An 18,294-nucleotide genomic window follows, 5' to 3' on the forward strand; every position below is an offset into this window, starting at 1 on the left:
ATGGCTAGATGTAGAAAATCAAATAGGAAGTTAGATGTATGGTAAAGTAAAGAAATTTTAAGAGAGAGAAAAATAAAAAGAAAGGTCATAGAACCTAAAAAATTTATTACCAGAAAAGAGAAAAAAGAAAAAGAAAAAAAAAAAGGGTCGGTTGGCTAAATATGCCACGCTCAACCTCGTCTGGTGGGTGCTGTATGGCTATCAAGACTTATGGGCGACATAATTTGTGGAACTCGGGTTGGCTCGCTTGGCCGACCATTTAAAAAAAAAAAAAAAAATAGAGAACATTGACTGGAATGAAAATATATTGAAATTGAAAGTAGCATATGGTGCATGCCAACTGCAGGAGTAGGCCAACATTGAGCAGATGAAAACTCATATGAATGGAATTTCACAAATAGAGCCATTCCAATTACACGCCATGTGTTATGCAATTGACAAATTCGGATGGTACTTAATTGAAGCCCATAGGGAAGATTTTTCTTATAAAGCTATAGATGGAATAAGAAATTGATAATTTTTAGTAAAATACCATTGTCTTTCAAGAAAAAGGAAGGAAGGTGGTTTGAGCCTTTAATTTCGACTTAATTGAACTAGTTTCGGTCAAACTATGTCCGTTCTGACATAGTGGGAGCGAAGGAGAAAATAGGAAAATGATTTTTTGGGTTGAGCGTACAAATGCACGTAAAATAGATGTGGATCTTATCCACCCTGTTAAACCCCTTTGCCATACTCCAACCAAGCACGAAAGGTGAGGATCCTTTCAAACTTTTAGCTACAGAACAAATATAAAGGCCAATTTTGCACAATTTCCTACCACATTTTTGCAACCTCTACCTTGTTACTCCTTTGCCATGACTCTCATCCCAAGTTCTGTCCGTTTTGACTACTCCTACTCTAAAATATGGTCATGGTTAAGCAAGAATACCAACGGAATTGATGATTTCTCACGCCTCTTCTTCACCCTTGTTGGTGTTTTTGCAATTTTTTGGTATACATGGATGTACATCAAATCTAACAACAAGGGGAAGCCAACATCCCCACCAGGCCCTCGCGGCCTCCCCTTGGTGGGAAACCTTCCCTTCCTTCAACCTGACCTTCACTCCTACTTCGCCGAACTAGCTCGTACCTATGGGCCTGTCGTGAAACTCCAGCTTGGGTGCAAGATTGGGATCCTGGTGACCTCCCCATCCACCGCCCGGGAAGTACTTAGAGACCAAGACATCGTGTTTGCCAACCGTGATGTGCCTGCGGCTGCTATGTTAGTAACGGGCGGGCGTGATATAGCGTGGAACCCCTACGGTCCTGAATGGAGGATGTTGAGAAAGATTTGTGTACTCAAGATGCTTAGCAATGCTACTTTGGACAAAGTGTATTCGCTTCGCCGTAGAGAAGTACGAGAAACCGTGGGTTATATACACAGTAAGACCGGATCGCCTGTAAACGTCGGTGAGCAAATGTTTTTAACTATATTGAATGTGGTCACCAGTATGTTATGGGGTGGGACGGTGGAGGGTGACGCCAGGGCGAGCCTCGGTGCGGAGTTCAGGCACGTCATCTCAGAAGTGACAGAGATATTTGGTCTGCCGAATATTTCGGACTTTTTCCCAGTCCTGGCCCCCCTTGATTTGCAAGGTCTAATCAAACGTATGGGAAAGTCAGTGGAGAAGTTGAATGGGATCGTTGATAAAATAATTGATCAACGGCTGAAGGTTGAGAGAGAAAGTGGGAGCACAACAGTGGAATTTAAGGACTTTTTACAGTTTCTATTACAGTTGAAGGATGAGGAAGATTCCAAGACACCAATGACCATGGACCATATCAAAGCATTGCTCTTGGTGAGTATTAGACATTTCTAGTTCTTACTATGAACTGTTAGTTGTTGACTGTACACCATCTGATATATCGAATTATTCACATTTTAAAGTGACTTTTTTATAATGGAATTTTTTGTAAGAAATGCCTTTTTCCAATAGAATTTTCACAAAAAATTTTATAGAAATTTTTTTTTGTAAATATCTAAATTGATAATACCTTTTCTTTAAAATGAAAAAATTTTAGTAATCATCGAATGTTTATCAATGAAAAACTATTCTTAATTGAAATTTTTTTTTCAAAAATGAATTTGGTATTCTAGGTGTTATAAATTTATAATATTACGATAACTGCAAAGTTTATTGACAATTTGTCGAAATTTTTTAATTTTATTTTATTTTTAATATTTTTTCTAATTTATTTATTTATTTTTAAACTAATTAGATAAAAATTAAAATATACCTAAATAGATAAAATTCTCTATTTCATTGGTACAAGTAATATTTTAGAAAAAAAAAATCATGATTTTTAATTACATGTGAAAACAAAAAAATAGATACAATAATACAACTTTCCTAGTATAAAACCACAGTGATCATAGTACAACTTCCTCAGTATGATCTCCTATATTAATGTTGTATATACCAAAGAAGGGATGAAAAAAACAAAGCCAGCTTATTGAATTTTTTATTTGTCAATTTTCATTCTCAATTTTTTTTAAAAAAACTAACTTGTCTGTGACATTCAGTCTCATTCTCTCATTTCTAGATGAATGGGTAATGATGAAAGTGAGAGCTAGAATCGAGGAATGGCTGTGAAAATATCAAAGCCCATTAATGTAAACTTGGAAAGGTGGGGGACATAGCAATATATAGACTTTTTAATACTTTGGAGTTTGGACAGGATATGGTGGTGGGAGGATCAGACACATCCTCTAACTCGATTGAGTTTACACTAGCTGAAGTCATGAACAAGCCAGAAGTCATGAGAAAAGCACAGCAAGAATTGGATGAAGCAGTTGGCAAGGAGAACATTGTGGAAGAAACCCACGTTCACAAGTTACCATATCTACTTGCAATTATGAAAGAATCATTGCGTTTGCACCCAGTCCTCCCTCTCCTAGTCCCTCACAGCCCGAGTGAAGACTGCACAGTTGGCGGGACGCTATCCCTAAGGGTTGTAGGGTGTTCGTCAACGCCTGGGCAATTCACAGGGACCCTTCTGTCTGGGAAAATCCGTTGGAGTTCAACCCTGACAGGTTTTTGAACAGCAAATGGGATTTTAGTGGGAGTGACTTCAATTATTTTCCATTCGGGTCTGGCAGAAGAAGCTGTGCTGGAATAGCAATGGCTGAGAGGATGGTTTTATATTCAATTGCCACGCTCTTGCATTCTTTTGATTGGAAAGTGCCAGAGGGTAAGAAGTTAGATACTACAGAGAAGTTTGGGATTGTTTTGAAGTTGAAGAATCCACTGGTTGCAATTCCAACGCCAAGGTTACCGAATCCAGCTCTTTATGAATAAAAATTTTAGATTGGAACCCTTCACTTCTTGTACTAATAAAAAAGAAAGTAAAGTTAATGCTAAATATGTATAAAATAAAAGTGCTGTTCAACATAATATATTATACTATCTATAGCTTCTCATCATTAGCCTTGAGTCCTTGATTATTGGCCAAGTTAAGGTTGATTAATTGTTATAATTATGATATGAATTGTAACTTAATTAATATGATATCTTTGTGAAATTATACACATGTACCTTATAGAAATCTGCCTACCATTGACAAATGAAAAATCCAATACCTTTAATTGCATATTAATTTGAAATTATCGATTTTTCGTTCACAACTTAACATACACATGGCATGTTTAATTTATTCCAAAACTGAAGATTGAATGTTTTTGTATGGTAAAGTCTTTTTGTTGCACACAAGTTTATTTTTTAATCAACAAACAGCATCGAAATTGTTGCATTGGCAAAATAAATTTTTTATTGTAACTAGTAATTTTTCATAAAATATATTTGTTGATAGGATATGGTATAAGAATTAAATAATTTTCTCTTTTTTTTTTTTTATGAATGAATTTGAGAATTTTGTGTCGATGAAGGGTTTTTATAAAAGAGCCCAATACATCGGGGGGCCTAACCGACCCAATGACTACTAGGAAAGCTGCTATTTTTTGAAACTATATGTGGAAAGGGCCTCACGAAGTTTTCGGCAAATGAACCAAATGGCCCAAATTAATCTGGCTGGACTCTGGAACTTTGACTATCAATAAAAGGGTCAAAATAAAAAGGAGAAGGAATTGAGAGAAAAAATTTCTTAGGTGAAGTATGTAAAGTTTATATTTTTGAAAGATTGAATTAAAAATTGAAACTAAAAACTGATAAATTGACAATATAACATGTAATAAGTAGATTAATAATACAAAAAAGAAGCAATTAGTTATGTCCAATATGGGAAATTTTGAATATATATATATATATATATCAATTGTCAAGTAGGCTTTCAAAAACAAAAAATTTATCAAGTTTTTTAAATTTTAAGTGCTTTCAAAAAACATTTTAAATTGGGAGTCCGTAATCGGCCTGGTACACTTATTTATTTATTACTTTATATATTTTTAATATTTTAAATTTATTTTAAAGCTGAAATAAATTGTTAGTTATATAATAATTTAATAGAGATTATGATTTAAAATCAATTTTCCATTTCGGCCCCAAATTGGGCTGGACTTGTGGGCGTGGGACGGTAGTCCATTGGACCCCTATAAGTCATGGTGGCAAAGAAAAAAAGGTGATTTTTTTTTGTTATTTTTTATTTTTGAGACAAAAAAAAAAAAAAAGAACTGGAAGAATTTGTTTGTCAGACGATCAAAACCAGCAACTCTGATTCTCTGAAGAGGTTTTCCATGGCGTTTCATTTCCATCACCTCCACGGGGTGTCTTTGAGTTTTAACAGAGCCAGGAACCATTTGCCCTGCATTAATTCGTTCTCTTCTGCATTTTCATTTTCAACTCTCTCAGATTCCTCCATAAAGGAACCGTCGTTTAATCAAATAAGCAACCAGTCTACCGTCGACGAGCGTCGCGTTCTTGGTGAACTCTCCGACTTGTTTCAATTTTCTCATAGCAACGCGACCGTTCCATATCCGTACAGGGAGAGTTATCCGCCGAAACAAATAGAAAGTGGAGCTGTTGATGAATATTTATTGCCTGAAGAGAAATTGCGAGGGGTTTTTCTTCAAAAATTGAGGGGTAAGACTGCAATTGAACATGCATTATCAAATGTTCCCGTGGAATTAAGCATCGATATAATCGCTAAGGTCGTGAATATAGGAAATTTAGGCGGTGAAGCTATGGTTTTGTTTTTCAATTGGGCAATGAAGCAGCCGGGAATAGCAAGAGACATCCACAGTTACTACATAATCATTAAAGCACTAGGTAGAAGGAAATTTTTTAAGTTTATGATTGAAACTTTGCATGATATGGTGAAAGAAGGCATAAAACCTGATGTGGAGACACTGTCAATTGTAATGGACAGTTTCATCAGGGCTCAGCGTGTGCAAAAAGCTATAGAAACGTTCGAGAACTTGGAAGAGCTTGGATTGAAGCGTGATACTAAGTCTTTGAATGTGCTTTTACAGTGTTTGTGTCGACGAGCTCATGTAGGTGCTGCAAATTCGTTGTTCAATGCTGTAAATGGGAAGGTAAAGTTCAATTGTGATACATACAATATCATGATAAGTGGGTGGTCAAAATTAGGTAGAGTTAGTAAGATAGAGAGGATATTGAAAGCAATGATAGCAGATGAATTTACTCCAGACTGTTCAACTTTCAGTTATCTTATTGAGGGCTTAGGAAGAGCAGGAAGGATTGATGATGCTGTTGAGATTTTTGATCATATGAAGGAGAAAGGATGCATTCCAGACACTAGAGTTTACAATGCAATGATTTCTAATTTTATTTCTGTTGGGAATTTTGATGAATGTATGAAGTATTACAAGGGTTTATTAAATAGTAACTCTGACCCTGATGTGGATACCTACACGAAATTGATTTCTGCTTTTCTTAAAGCTCAAAATGTGGCTGATGCTCTTGAAATTTTTGACGAGATGTTAGTTCAAGGGATTGTTCCCACTACAGGGACTTTAACCTCTTTTGTTGAACCTTTATGCAGCTATGGTCCGCCCTACGCTGCTATGATGTTCTATAAGAAAGCAAGGAAATTTGGCTGTAAAATATCACTTAGTGCCTATAAGTTATTGCTCATGCGGCTATCCAGATTTGGTAAATGTGGAATGCTGTTAAATATATGGGATGAGATGCAAGAAAGCGGTCATACTTCTGATATGGAAGTTTATGAGCATGTCATTAATGGACTTTGCAACATAGGGCACCTTGAAAATGCAGTGCTTGTTATGGAGGAGGCTTTGCGCAAGGGGTTTTGCCCAAGCAGAGTTTTATATAGCAAATTAAATAACAAACTACTTGCTTCAAACGAAGTAGAGAAGGCTTACAAGTTATTTTTGAAGATTAAAAATGCTCGCCGTGATGAAAATGCTCGAAGATATTGGCGTGCTAACGGCTGGCATTTTTAAGTTGGCACATTTATCCGTGACTAGGGCAAGTAAAGTCTGCCTTTGTGCTTATCCTATATTATTCAACTAGTTTGTATCACTTAGTGGTATTCTTATAGTCTGTATCTGAGGTTTCTCAAACTATTCTATTGAGTGCAGGTACATGTATTGATTCTATGATTTTTTGGTTTGCATGCGGATTATCCAAAAAGCTTGTGAGCTCCTTGGTTTCATGATGGCTAAACTCAAGTTTGCCAAAGCAAGATATATATATATGCATGATTCTGTGACGGGCCTGGTAAGATAACACCATATTTCATTGGAAGGAGTAAATGGCTTTATTTATCTTCTATTTCTACTCGGTAAGGATAGTTGACCCCTCAATTTGTTGCGTTCTCTCTGGATTTATTTCCTTCAACTTTACAGTGTTCATTCTCTAGATTGAAGATAATTGGTCTTGGTAGCACTATCTGCTGATTCTTGCTGCTTATTTAGCATGTTGTCCTTGTAAATTTCTGGGTTTCAGAACCCACTTAAGTCATTGGCATTGTGAAGTATTGTGTTACTAGGGAGAATTACACCTGATATCTTCACCAAGTTGGCTGCTAGGTTTGCCATTCATTTGCAATGCCATTTCTGAAGTCCTTGTTCAGTTTATGAGGCCTTTCTAGAATCCTTGCTTGCTCTCTCTCTTTTTCAATTTTTTAGACTTTGTCCTTTAAGCATCCTGTTAACTTTAGTACTTTGATTTTATGATAGTAATAATTATTAAAGTTTTTTGGTTCCTATCATTGCATCGACAGTTAATATCTCAAATTGTGTTTTTCTGGTTAATGTGCTGGATAGTATGTAGTTTCACGGTATTAAAATGCTGGACGATAATTCTGAAATTCGAAATTGCTTTAAAATGTCACTTTTATTAGCACATTTGATCTATGAGGAATGTACTTTATAGAATGCTTCATCCCACATTTTATTTGTCATTTTATAGTTGTATATTTGTTTATACACCTAGTCTTTTCTCCTCAATGTAGAATCTGTTGTGTCTACCTGCATTTGGAGTTCAACTTGAAATTCACTATTGGGAAGCGTTTCCTTTATCTTTATGTGAGTAGTTCATCTCATGAGAAAAATTTCCATTTTCATAGTTTGGAATTAATACAAGGGAATTGTTACTATATTTTCAATATACTTGCATTGAAAGCTTAATATGTAGTAGTTAAATTATGTTTGAAGAAACAATCTCTTGGAAGTATCCAGATAAAATGTTCTGTTTCTTACCTGTTACGTCTGCCCAAAGAAACAGTCAGAAGAGTTAAAGCAGCTTAAGAATTGAAATGTTTGTAATTGCTTTCTTCACTTGCATGAATGAATAATTTTTGGTAATTTATGGGGAATAATGCATATTTTGGCCACTGAGCTGTCTTCAAAATTTGTTTTCTAGTCACAAAACTTTTATTATGTACGAACAACACCCATTGGATTTTAATGAGATAAACTTTAGCTCTTTTCTGGCATTTTCCCGTTTCATTTCATTCGTTTAATACTTTTCAAAATGATTGTTCTTAGTCTGCAGTGAGGGATATGTTCGCAGCTTTGTTCCTGGACAAAATCTTGATACCTATTCTGATTGAGCATGTGACTCCATTCATGCATGCGATACTGGAGCCTGGCTTTGGTTATTTGTTGCAGAGGAGGTAACATCCGCGGGTGAATGTCTACTATAAATGGATTTTAGCATCTAAATTAGATAGAGCATGATAGGCTTGTTCCACGAGAACATGATTCTTGAATGGCTGTACTTTTAAGGAGCTGCAGTAACAATCCTGTAAATTGGAAATAGTTGAAACACTTAAATTACTTGCTAGATGATCCATGGGCTTCTAGCAAATGAACGTTAACAAGAATTCTGAAGGGAAAAATACATGACAGCCAACAGAGAAAAAAAGACGGCTGAAGGAGTAGTTAGTAGTTACCACTGTCAAATCCCTTGTCCCAACTTCTCTTGATTGCTTTGGGGAACTTATTTTTTCGCAGGAAGCACAAATTAGTGTTGGATTCCATTTTCCAAGGCCTTGTCTGCTGCAATTGGAATAGTCAAGCCTCGTTATCGGTCTTTTTGAAGATGAGAATTTAGCACTATTTAGAGTTTTTGATTTAAGGGATGTTTGGGTCATGATGTAATGCAACAGTGTTGTAAAGAGAAACTAAATTAGTTTTTAGCAAGCTTAATTGCGAAAAGTGTTGTAAGATGTAGAAAACTATTTGATAATATTTTAATTTATTTTAATAAATAAAAAAATAACTTTATAAACCAAATCATAAGTTTTAAAATGAAAATAAAATAAAATAAAATATTTTTTTATTCATTAAAAAATAAAATATAAAAATCAAATCAAATAAAAAAGATGTATGTGAAAAAAATATAATTATTTGTTAAAATTTTATGAATTATTTAAGGATGAGCTGAGAGTATGAAAAAATCTCATTAAATATTCGTTATCACAAATGAGAACTTTTTTAAAAAAAATTTGTCTAGAAACTCAAATAAACTTTCGGTATAAATTAAAAATTTTAAAAGTTCTATCGTTACAATAGAAAAATTTCTCCACACGGCTAAATAGCGAATGAGTGGCAATTGGAGGATGGGCCTTTCAGGTGGGATCTTGGGTTTTGATCCTAAATATTTTGGGCCACACGCCTGACCCAAAATCCGCCCCAAAAGAAACTGGAGCGCTTCTGTAGCAGTCTCAGTTCCTGGCGATCGAGCGAGAGGGAGAGCCCACATACTCATATTTGGAGGAGAACAAAAGCTTCGTCATCATCTCTGTCTCTCCGATCCCCGTATCTCGAACTTCATCTCTCAGTGCTATTCCTTCCATGGCCTCACCCTCCTCGATCTAACCACCAAAAAGCCAAATTCCCAATTTGTCCCGACTGTCTCATTTTTCTTTACCGACTAAATTCTTTATACCTTTTGTTGTATTTCCTTTTTGTTTTTTTTAGCATCAATTGTTTCGATTCTTTTATAACCTGTTGTGATAAATGATATACTTGTAGAATTCCTGTGCATTTGAGTTTGTGATCTGCATCTGGATTTGATTTCCTTGTCTGATCTAGGAGAGTGAGATAGCTAGTTTAGAATTCGCTTGATTCTTTGTTTGGGGCGTTGAAATGGCGGGGCCAAATCAGGATCAATTCGAAGTGTACTTCAGGAGAGCAGATTTGGATGGAGATGGCAGGATTAGTGGAGCTGAGGCTGTTGCTTTCTTTCAAGGATCCGGTTTGCCCAAACCAGTCCTCGCCCAGGTTCCTCTCTCTCTCTCTTGCAGTTCATTTCTTATTAGAATCGGAATTCCACAAACTCACTTTTTCCCAATATAGTTTAGATTGAATTTGGTTGTAGCATGGTGAAATGTCTCAATAACTCAAATGTAATTTGCCGGTGTTTTTCTTTTGTACTATTGTCACTGTCCTACTTTAGGTGTCTCTTAACGAACTTGTCCTTTGCTCTTGTGGATTTTGTTCCTTGCACGTCAAGGATTTATCAAGTAGTTAGGTTTTCGATAGTCTCCTTTTGGACGGTGTTACTATTAAGCTTGGAAAGTATTGAAATACATGTCCTGTTGGCTCTAGTTGCACTTGAGAGCACAATGTTATATATCCTGAAAGTGGTACTTATCTGGTGTTTGTGACTATGTTTCTTATGGATGCTTTAAGTGGTTAAACTCACCTTTGTAAGCTTCTGAACCAGTCCCAGTTATTTTGTTCTAGATTCTGTTAATGCACTGTCTGTTACTCTGAAACAAAGCTGGTGTAAAACAGGCTACATGTTGATGAATAGTAGATCACTATATTTATAGTTTCATAGAGAAGAAAAAGTGATTTGATTTTGTGATACACTAAGAGATGCCATGCCTGCGGCCTTGGGGGTACTTTCAGTAGCATTTGGTGGCTGATGGTGGATTTCATACGAGGAATGTGGTGGTGTTAGGGGATTGGAAATTTTGATTTTCGGGCCTTGGAGTTGGCTTGCTACAGATGTGACTTGTTATATGTTCTTTGTTGTGACTCATGTTTCCTTTACACTATCTTTTTTTATTCTGTTTGTCTACTTGTAACCATGTAGGATCTTCTTTTAGTATGGTAATATGACACTGCATTAATTGAGTACACAGGCGTTTCCTAGTGAAAAAGTTATTATGCTGCCTCTGCAATGTTGTTTGATTATGTGTAGTGTCCTTACATTATGAGGTATCAATTGGGAGGTAAGTCCTGTTGGATATTTAGTTCATTTTTGGGTCTTTTGCTTAGTGTGTGTGCTAGGGGAGAGGGGGTTCTTTGGTGAGTGGGAGAAAACGGAGAACTTAATTAAGCAAGGCATTTGATGTTACGGATCCATTTAGATCAATTCATCCTATGACTGCAGATATGGATGCATGCTGATCAGAGCCATAGTGGTTTCCTCAGTAAGCAAGAATTTTATAACGCTCTCAAGCTCGTGACTGTAGCACAAAGGCGTGAATTGACACCAGACATTGTAAAGGCAGCATTATATGGTCCGGCTGCAGCAAAAATTCCAGCACCACAAATTAATTTTCCTGCCACATCTGCTCCACAGATTGGTGCAGCTGTTCAAACAGCCTCTCCAATTCCTGGGTTCAGAGGACCAGGAGTTCCAAATGCAAGTATGAGCCCGCAGTATTTTCCTTCTCAACAAAATCCATCAATGAGACCCACCATGCCTGCTGGTACTGCCCCCCGTCCTCCTCAAGGTATTGCAGCTCCAGAGTTCTCTAGGGGAGGTAGTATAGTTGGTCAAACTCAAGGCATGCTGGCTGGTTCTACTGCCCGTCCACTTCAATCCATGCCCACTGGTGCTACTGGTCCCAGTTTCACAAATCAAAACATCTCAAGCGATTGGCTTGCTGGAAGGACAGTTGGAGCTTCAACTGGGCCACAAGGGGTGACCCCGTCAACACCTTCGGCTGCATCAAAGCCGCAAACTGTGTTTTCAATGTCTTCCCTGTCTGCAGCTAATGATTCTAAAGCATTGGCTGTTTCTGGAAATGGGTTTGCTTCTGACTCAGCATTTGGAGGTGATGCATTTTCTGCAACCTCATCTGCGCCAAAACAAGAATTATCTGCACAAACTTTTTCTTCTAGCAGTGCACCTGCCTCATCAGTGATTACACCAGCTTCAAGTGGGGCCCAACCCATTGTTAAGTCCAACTCACTTGACTCATTGCAAAGTGCTTTTTCTATGCAGTCTGCAGGCAGTCAAAGGGCACACTCATCTTTGATCCCAGGTCAACAGGTTTCATCCCCAAGTTCCTCCTCTATTACGTCATCTGGGATTTCTGTGGGAACTGTGAATGCTGCTTCAAACAGTTCCCAGGTTCCATGGCCAAAAATGAAACCATCTGATGTTCAGAAATATACAAAAGTGTTCATGGAAGTGGACACTGACAGAGATGGAAAAATAACTGGTGAGCAGGCAAGGAATCTATTTTTGAGTTGGAGGCTACCTAGAGGTATGGTTCTTTCCTATATTGTCATCATTTAAATCACTTGATCACGTATGAATATGATGCATGACCTGGATGGTTCATCTATTTCGTTTGTAATTTTTTGCAATTTTTTTTAAATATTATCATAGCATTTGAAATTATATTAATAAGAGCTTACTTTTAATTATGCTGATTATAAAGATTTTTGGTCTGATAGGTTTTGGGTAGTGAACTGGAGTTTTCTATTTGTGAAAAACTGTGAGGTCAGTTATTTGGTGATTGACTAGCTTTACGATGCTGAATTTTTTGAATATGAAGGGAAAGTTGGTACAAATTTTTCTTTTTGCTGCTAGGGTGATGATTCCTTTAGATTTTTTTTCCCAAATAGTGTATGTTTCCATAAATCCTTGTTGCAATAACAATTTCTTGGCATGGTTTGCACATTGTTTGGCATCTTACTGATTAAGCTTCATGGATGCTATGTTTCTTTGAAAACTTCCAGGATTGATCTTACTTGAGACCTTTGTTATTTGGGTAAACATGTTAAAACTTTTACTTTTGTCTTTTGTCTTTTGTCAGAGGTGTTAAAGCAGGTTTGGGACTTATCTGATCAGGATAGTGATAGTATGCTTTCTTTGAGAGAGTTCTGCTTTGCTCTCTATTTGATGGAGCGGTACAGGGAAGGTCGTCCTCTTCCATCTGCACTCCCTAGCAATGTTATGTTTGATGAGACACTTTTGTCCATGACAGGCCAACCCAATGTTTCATATGGAAATGCAGATTGGGGTCCCAATCCTGGTATTAGTTTGGATTGTTTCTAATATCTTTATGTATCTCTTCCTTTTCATTGTTGTCATCCAAGATTTCTTGATAAATGACAATTTTTCTGTTAGGTTTTGGACAGCAGCCAGGGATGGGTGCCCAGCCAATGACTCCTTCAACTGGTTTCAGACCTCCAATTCCCCCCAATGCCTCAGCTGATACTACTGCAATGTCCAATCAACAAAAGTCAAGAGCACCTGTTTTGGATGATTCCTTTGCAACCCAACTTGATAATGGCGAGCAGAATTCAGTGAATGGAGCAGCCCAAGGTGCAACGGCTGATGGAATAAAGGCATGGCATCTTCTAGAATAAAGCTCAAATACTCTCTCTCTCTTTCTAGTGACACACACACATGCGGGTGTGTGGCCCCTTTTATGATTTGTCCTTCTCTATTTTTCCTCCAGTTTGGTGAGAGTTTGAGGACAGCTTTTTATTCACTTCTGTAAAGTATTTTTTATCTAACCTGGCTTTTTAATTGTTTATATTCTTTTCAGCAGGGTAATAACAAAATTGTTTCTTTGACATTTTGGCAGGTTGATGGAACAGAAAAGGTGATTTTGGATTCCAAGGAGAAGCTTGAGTTCTACCGCGAAAAAATGCAGGAACTTGTGAGTATTTTCTTTTCTCATTCCTTTAATTATGGTCTTCTGAAAATCAAATATGTATTTAAAAATCTCAGTTTGTTTAAAAAATGCTGAATTGATCTCTGCTTGGTACTGATGCAAGATTAAACCTGCAGTAAAGCTGCTTATCATGGATCTTATTCAGAAACTAGAATGACTAGTTTAAGCTCCTAGATAAGACGCTTGTTAGGTTATGTTGGCCTACTGAAAGGTTTTCCTTTACAAGTACTGCATTAATAATTCAAAAATTGTTCTCATTGAGTTTGAATGCCTGTGTTTAAATCTTTCCACATTCAAGGGCTATAAGTGGTGAGTTAAATTGTACACAAAAGCTGGGATAATTTGGTACTTCATAGCACAACCATTCTCATCCAACTTTCATCTTCCTTACATTCTTGCTTTTGTCAGGTCCTGTATAAAAGTAGGTGTGATAATAGACTAAATGAAATCATGGAAAGGGCAATTGCTGATAAGCGTGAGGTATTGTCGAAAATCTGAAGAAGTGTTCCTCTCATTTATATGGATGTGATTTTCATTGGTTTCCGGCTTACAATTTACATTGCAGGCTGAAATATTGGCAAAGAAATATGAGGAGAAATACAAACAAGTTTCAGAAATAGCTGCCAAATTAACAATTGAGGACGCAAAATTTCGTGAGATTCAGGTAATGGTTACTTTTTCTTTTATGGGAAAATGACCTTGAGTTGGTTTGGAGGTTTTGAGTTTTCTGGAACCCTTGAAAACAGTTGTGTTGGTTTTAACATTACTTTGTTGTACAGAGGGTTCTTCCCATAAATTTTCCCTGCCTGAAGATTTTTTCCTGTTGACTTCCTCAACTTAATGTCTTAGTGTTTGTCAAGGCATCATCTTTTGCCAGGATGAGAGAGATGACTTATTTACTTTATAGCTTTGTTTCACATTTCTGATGTCATATTTCTCTTCCTTTTTTCTTCATTTTCATCCTAAATTTATATGTGTTTCAATCTGTTTTGTCTTTCATCCATTCTTTCCTTAAATTAACCTAGGGCTAAAGCCTCTTGCCTACTGGCCATTTGTTACCATGTGGTGTGCTGGTCTTACAACCCCTCAGCAGCCGCCTTTTCTTATTTCACCAACTTTTGCAATTGTCATGTGATAATTGTCTTGTTTTTAGGAGAGGAGGAGGGAGTTGCAGCAGGCTATTGTTAACATGGAACAAGGGGGCAGTGCAGATGGTATCCTTCAGGTAAATATAAACTGATCAAGTATATGAAATGTTTGGAGAATCGAAGTAAAATTCTCTAACACCGAGGCATTTATGGCTTGTATAGGTCCGTGCTGACCGCATACAATCAGATCTTGAGGAGCTAATGAAAGCCCTGACTGAACGATGCAAGAAACATGGATATGATGTTAAATCAACTGCAGTAATTGAGCTTCCCATGGGTACCTTTCACTCTTTTTGAACCTTTTTTTTTTTTTAAAAAAAAAGAAAGAAAAATGTTCCTCTACACAACTCCCATTGAGTACAAACCTGTTTTGTAGCATAATGATCTTGTCATCATGTGTTGTGTTTTCCCATGCACTTTTACTCTTCGGTTCAACTTCTTGAAGTATATTATAGCATACCTTCTGTTTCAAAGTTCAATGCTTCCTTTCAAAAGTTATTTAGCGTGATAGACTGAGTGAGATATTATTTTTCTCGAGCATGTTTGTCTCTGTGTTTGGTGATCTATTTATATTGATCTTCATGGTCATGTCATGATATATTACTTCCTTTATTCCTATGTTTGTGTTTGTTCTATGGCTTGTGGACTACATGGTTACTCCCTCTAAGGCCCTATCCACAATTTTTTGCTTTTCCATTTTAGTCAAAGCTCCTAATTAAAATAGTACCATGGGAAAAAGTCAAGATCATTTCACTCGTAACTTTCCAATGTGTACCCTTCCGCTTAATAATTTAAAAGCAATAGGATCTGCTAAAGAAGCAATTTAACACTGTTTTTCCATATTTCTCTTTTTGCTTTTGACTTCTTAAAGCATGTGTTTAGTTGATAAGTGGCAATAAAAATAGGTGGGGAATGGACGGTTTACCTCATTTATAGCCTTTCAGAATTTGGAGCGAAAAATTTTACACTTTCCACTGATCTTCACAGTCATTTGGGAGGCTAATGTCTAATTAGATTCTCTTTTGGCATGGAACCGTGAGGGACTGAGGGTTTAATTTGTCATGTTGTTTTTGATCTTTATGATTTCTCTGGTTGCTTTAGTAGAAGGACAGTAACTTCTGATGTATGTTAATTACTATACCAATTATTTTTGTTGTATTTGGAATGACACTTTAGTTTTTCTTGAAATATAAACAATTCGATTTACTAATTAGAGATCTTTTCGGATATTTCACATGCAATGCCTATAAGGTTGGCAACCTGGAATTCCAGAGGGAGCTGCTGTCTGGGATGAAGAGTGGGATAAGTTTGAAGATCAAGGTATTCCCTTCTATTGCTGTTGTATTTGCAGTTGAAGTTCTACATGATTTGACAGGGATCTGTAACAATTTTATTTTTCTGACATTCGTTTCAATTTGCAGGATTTGGCAATGAGCTCACTGTTGATGTGAAAAATGTGTCTGTCTCTCAGAGAGGAAAAGCATCTCCAGATGGTAGTTTGACCCCTGATTCCTCTTCCTATGTGGATGAAAAAGCTGCGAATCTCTTCAGTGCTGGTGAACGTGCCCTTGAGAGTGAGTCTGCATACACACACAGTGAAGATGAGTCAGCCAGAAGTCCTCATGGCAGTCCTGCTGGAAGAAACTCTCTGGAAAGTCCATCCCAACAATTTTCTGATGACCATTTTGGAAAGAGTACTGAAGCAGATGCAGAAACACATCGGTACGGCACTTTGAATTTTTATTTGTCTCTCACTTTGCTATTGACTACTTCTCATTTGATGGTGCTAAACTCATTCATTTTTTCTGGACAGAAGTTTTGATGAATCAGCCTGGGGAACCTTTGATAATGATGATACAGACTCTGTGTGGGGGTTTAATCCTGTTAATACCAAGGTGAGACTGAAATTCTTGAAGCACACATCTGTTTTCAGCATCTTAATAATCTAGGTTACATATATTTGTCATTTGTGTAGAATGCTAACTCAACTGGTGTGTCGACTGCCCGGTAATAGGGAAAAGAACACGTAGTTGCTTGCCAGTTCAAATCTTAGTGGGATATGTTGTTGGTTTGTTTAAATTTCATTGATGTCTTAACAAAGTGTGAAGTTTTCTGCCAAGACATTAAGGTGGATGATAGGGCTTTTGGTGGTGGGGGTGGGAAGATTGCAAATTTTGCATCCCCTTCTGATTGAAATCCAACATGCATAGTTTGCTCATGGCTTACGCTAAGATCTCCATGTAATTGTACATATTGGCAAGCTTTTACCAGAAAATTATGTGCCTCTTACACATGCATTACGTTCATAGAAGTCAATGACCTGTGCAAATATATATCTACCACTGAGACAGGATGGAAATTGTTTCCTCCAATAATTGGCACTAGATAATTCCATTCAATAGGTTTGCTGGAATTTTCAGTTCAGACAATGATCTGAATTTGACCCAGAAGCTCAAAACAACCTAGTAGTTAGGTACTTTGGACTTGACATTCTCATGTCCTTGAAGTTGTAGGATATCCACCCTTTTATAACTGAAGTCATATGATTAATTTATCCACACTACCAAACCCATATATATAGGTGGTGCGGTTGGGGGTGGGGGTGGGCAAAAGGCTCCTTCCTGTTTGTGGGATCTGGGTAGAATCAACTCTGCTTTGCTGAAAGGTTGTTTCTGCAACTTGAACCTGTGAGTTTTCTGTCCCAATGTTGAGACCTTGCTGTTGTACCTGGCTCATGCTGAGTAAACTCTGATTGGTACGAGCATAAAATGTTTTGATGTGCTTCTTATGACCCTTTTTGGGTCTGATAATATTAAATAATACATTGCAATACATGTGTCATTACTGCATATTGTACTATTTATTCTCAATCTATAATATCTCATGGCAGGATTTGGACTCTGATAAGCACAGAGAATTTTTTGGATCAAGTGATTTTGGTGTAAACCCAACAAGAACAGAATCCCCTAGTGCAGGAAGCTTTTATGATAAGAAGAGTCCATTTACATTCGAAGACTCTGTTCCCAGCACTCCTCTCTCAAGGTTTGGAAACTCTCCACCAAGGTTTAGTGAGGCATCAAGGGATCAGTTTGACAGTTTATCCAGGCTTGATTCTTTTGGCATGCATGAAAGTGGATTTTCACAGCAACCTGATAGGCTCACAAGGTTTGACTCCATAAATAGTAGCGGAGACTTTGGCAGTGGATTTTCACATCAACCTGAGGCGCTCACTAGGTTTGACTCCACAAATAGTAGCAAAGACTTTGGCCATGGATTCTCTTTTGATGACACCGATCCTTTTGGCTCCAGTGGTCCATTTAAAGTTTCATCAGACCATCAGAGTCCAAAAAAGGGTTCGGACAGTTGGAGTGCTTTCTAGCCAGGTAATTCCAAAGCAAACAGAAGAAAAAGAGAAAAAATTTTCCCTTCGGCTCTTGTAGTCAATATTTTCTTTTTTGTTTCAGGGTTTGTTGATTGTCTACCCATTTCTTTGTGCTGTATATTTCACGACATAGAATTGGATTGTTGTAAAGTTGTTCGGTGTGGCCTTGCTGTATTTATATGGTGATATTATTTTTTGGGTTGGCATGCCAGAATGAGAAAAAAGAAACACGCTTGTTATTGAAGTGCCGTATTATTGACTGGAAAATAAAAACTAAATGAAATCCAGTTTCTTTGCCGTTTCTTTCAAGTCTTTGATTACTGTTAGATTTGTTTTCTATTTTGCCTCGCTTGTTCAGCGGTAATGCTTTACTGTTTGGATAGGATAATTTTGTTTGCTCAGCTGCTTTTG

General features: G+C 37.1%; 2 protein-coding genes, 1 non-coding gene and 1 pseudogene across 8 annotated transcripts; all 4 read left to right on the forward strand.

Moving 5' to 3' along the window:
- The first annotated feature begins 139 nt into the window (after nt 1-139).
- LOC148761115 (U11 spliceosomal RNA) lies at nt 140-259 on the forward strand. Its single transcript, XR_016028141.1, has one exon. It is a non-coding gene; the product is annotated as a U11 spliceosomal RNA (small nuclear RNA).
- A 530-nt stretch (nt 260-789) lies between these two features.
- On the forward strand, nt 790-3,463 carry LOC18591725 (carnosic acid synthase-like; annotated as a pseudogene). Its single transcript, XR_016027986.1, has 2 exons — nt 790-1,838; nt 2,719-3,463. The product of XR_016027986.1 is annotated as a carnosic acid synthase-like (transcript).
- Nucleotides 3,464-4,640: 1,177 nt separating this feature from the next.
- LOC18591726 (Pentatricopeptide repeat (PPR) superfamily protein) lies at nt 4,641-8,649 on the forward strand. Of its 4 annotated transcripts, XM_088808776.1 has the most exons (5): nt 4,641-6,443; nt 6,557-6,759; nt 7,432-7,504; nt 7,967-8,094; nt 8,435-8,649. In XM_088808776.1, the coding sequence occupies exon 1, from the start codon at nt 4,730-4,732 to the stop codon at nt 6,416-6,418; it is 1,689 nt and encodes a 562-aa protein (XP_088664902.1). In that variant the 5' UTR covers nt 4,641-4,729; the 3' UTR covers nt 6,419-6,443; nt 6,557-6,759; nt 7,432-7,504; nt 7,967-8,094; nt 8,435-8,649. The 4 variants fall into 4 exon arrangements, with proteins under 4 accessions (XP_088664902.1, XP_088664901.1, XP_088664900.1 ...); XM_088808775.1 differs by having other exon boundaries at nt 4,641-6,447; nt 7,967-8,649; XM_088808774.1 differs by having other exon boundaries at nt 7,967-8,649.
- Nucleotides 8,650-9,151: 502 nt separating this feature from the next.
- Nucleotides 9,152-18,184, forward strand: LOC18591727 (Calcium-binding EF hand family protein). 2 transcript variants are annotated; one of them, XM_018125704.2, is made up of 14 exons: nt 9,152-9,706; nt 10,827-11,931; nt 12,487-12,705; nt 12,801-13,021; nt 13,264-13,338; nt 13,762-13,833; nt 13,919-14,017; nt 14,507-14,578; nt 14,664-14,778; nt 15,753-15,821; nt 15,923-16,223; nt 16,315-16,396; nt 17,392-17,884; nt 17,966-18,184. In XM_018125704.2, exons 1-13 carry the CDS (start codon nt 9,572-9,574, stop codon nt 17,878-17,880), a joined length of 3,054 nt encoding a protein of 1,017 aa, XP_017981193.2. In that variant the 5' UTR covers nt 9,152-9,571; the 3' UTR covers nt 17,881-17,884; nt 17,966-18,184. The 2 variants fall into 2 exon arrangements, with proteins under 2 accessions (XP_017981193.2, XP_007018083.3); XM_007018021.3 differs by having other exon boundaries at nt 9,153-9,706; nt 16,318-16,396; nt 17,392-18,184.
- The last annotated feature ends 110 nt before the right edge of the window (nt 18,185-18,294 follow it).

This window comes from Theobroma cacao, chromosome 8 (assembly GCF_053813885.1).
Source record: "Theobroma cacao isolate CCN51 chromosome 8, ASM5381388v1, whole genome shotgun sequence".
Taxonomy (NCBI): domain Eukaryota; kingdom Viridiplantae; phylum Streptophyta; class Magnoliopsida; order Malvales; family Malvaceae; genus Theobroma; species Theobroma cacao.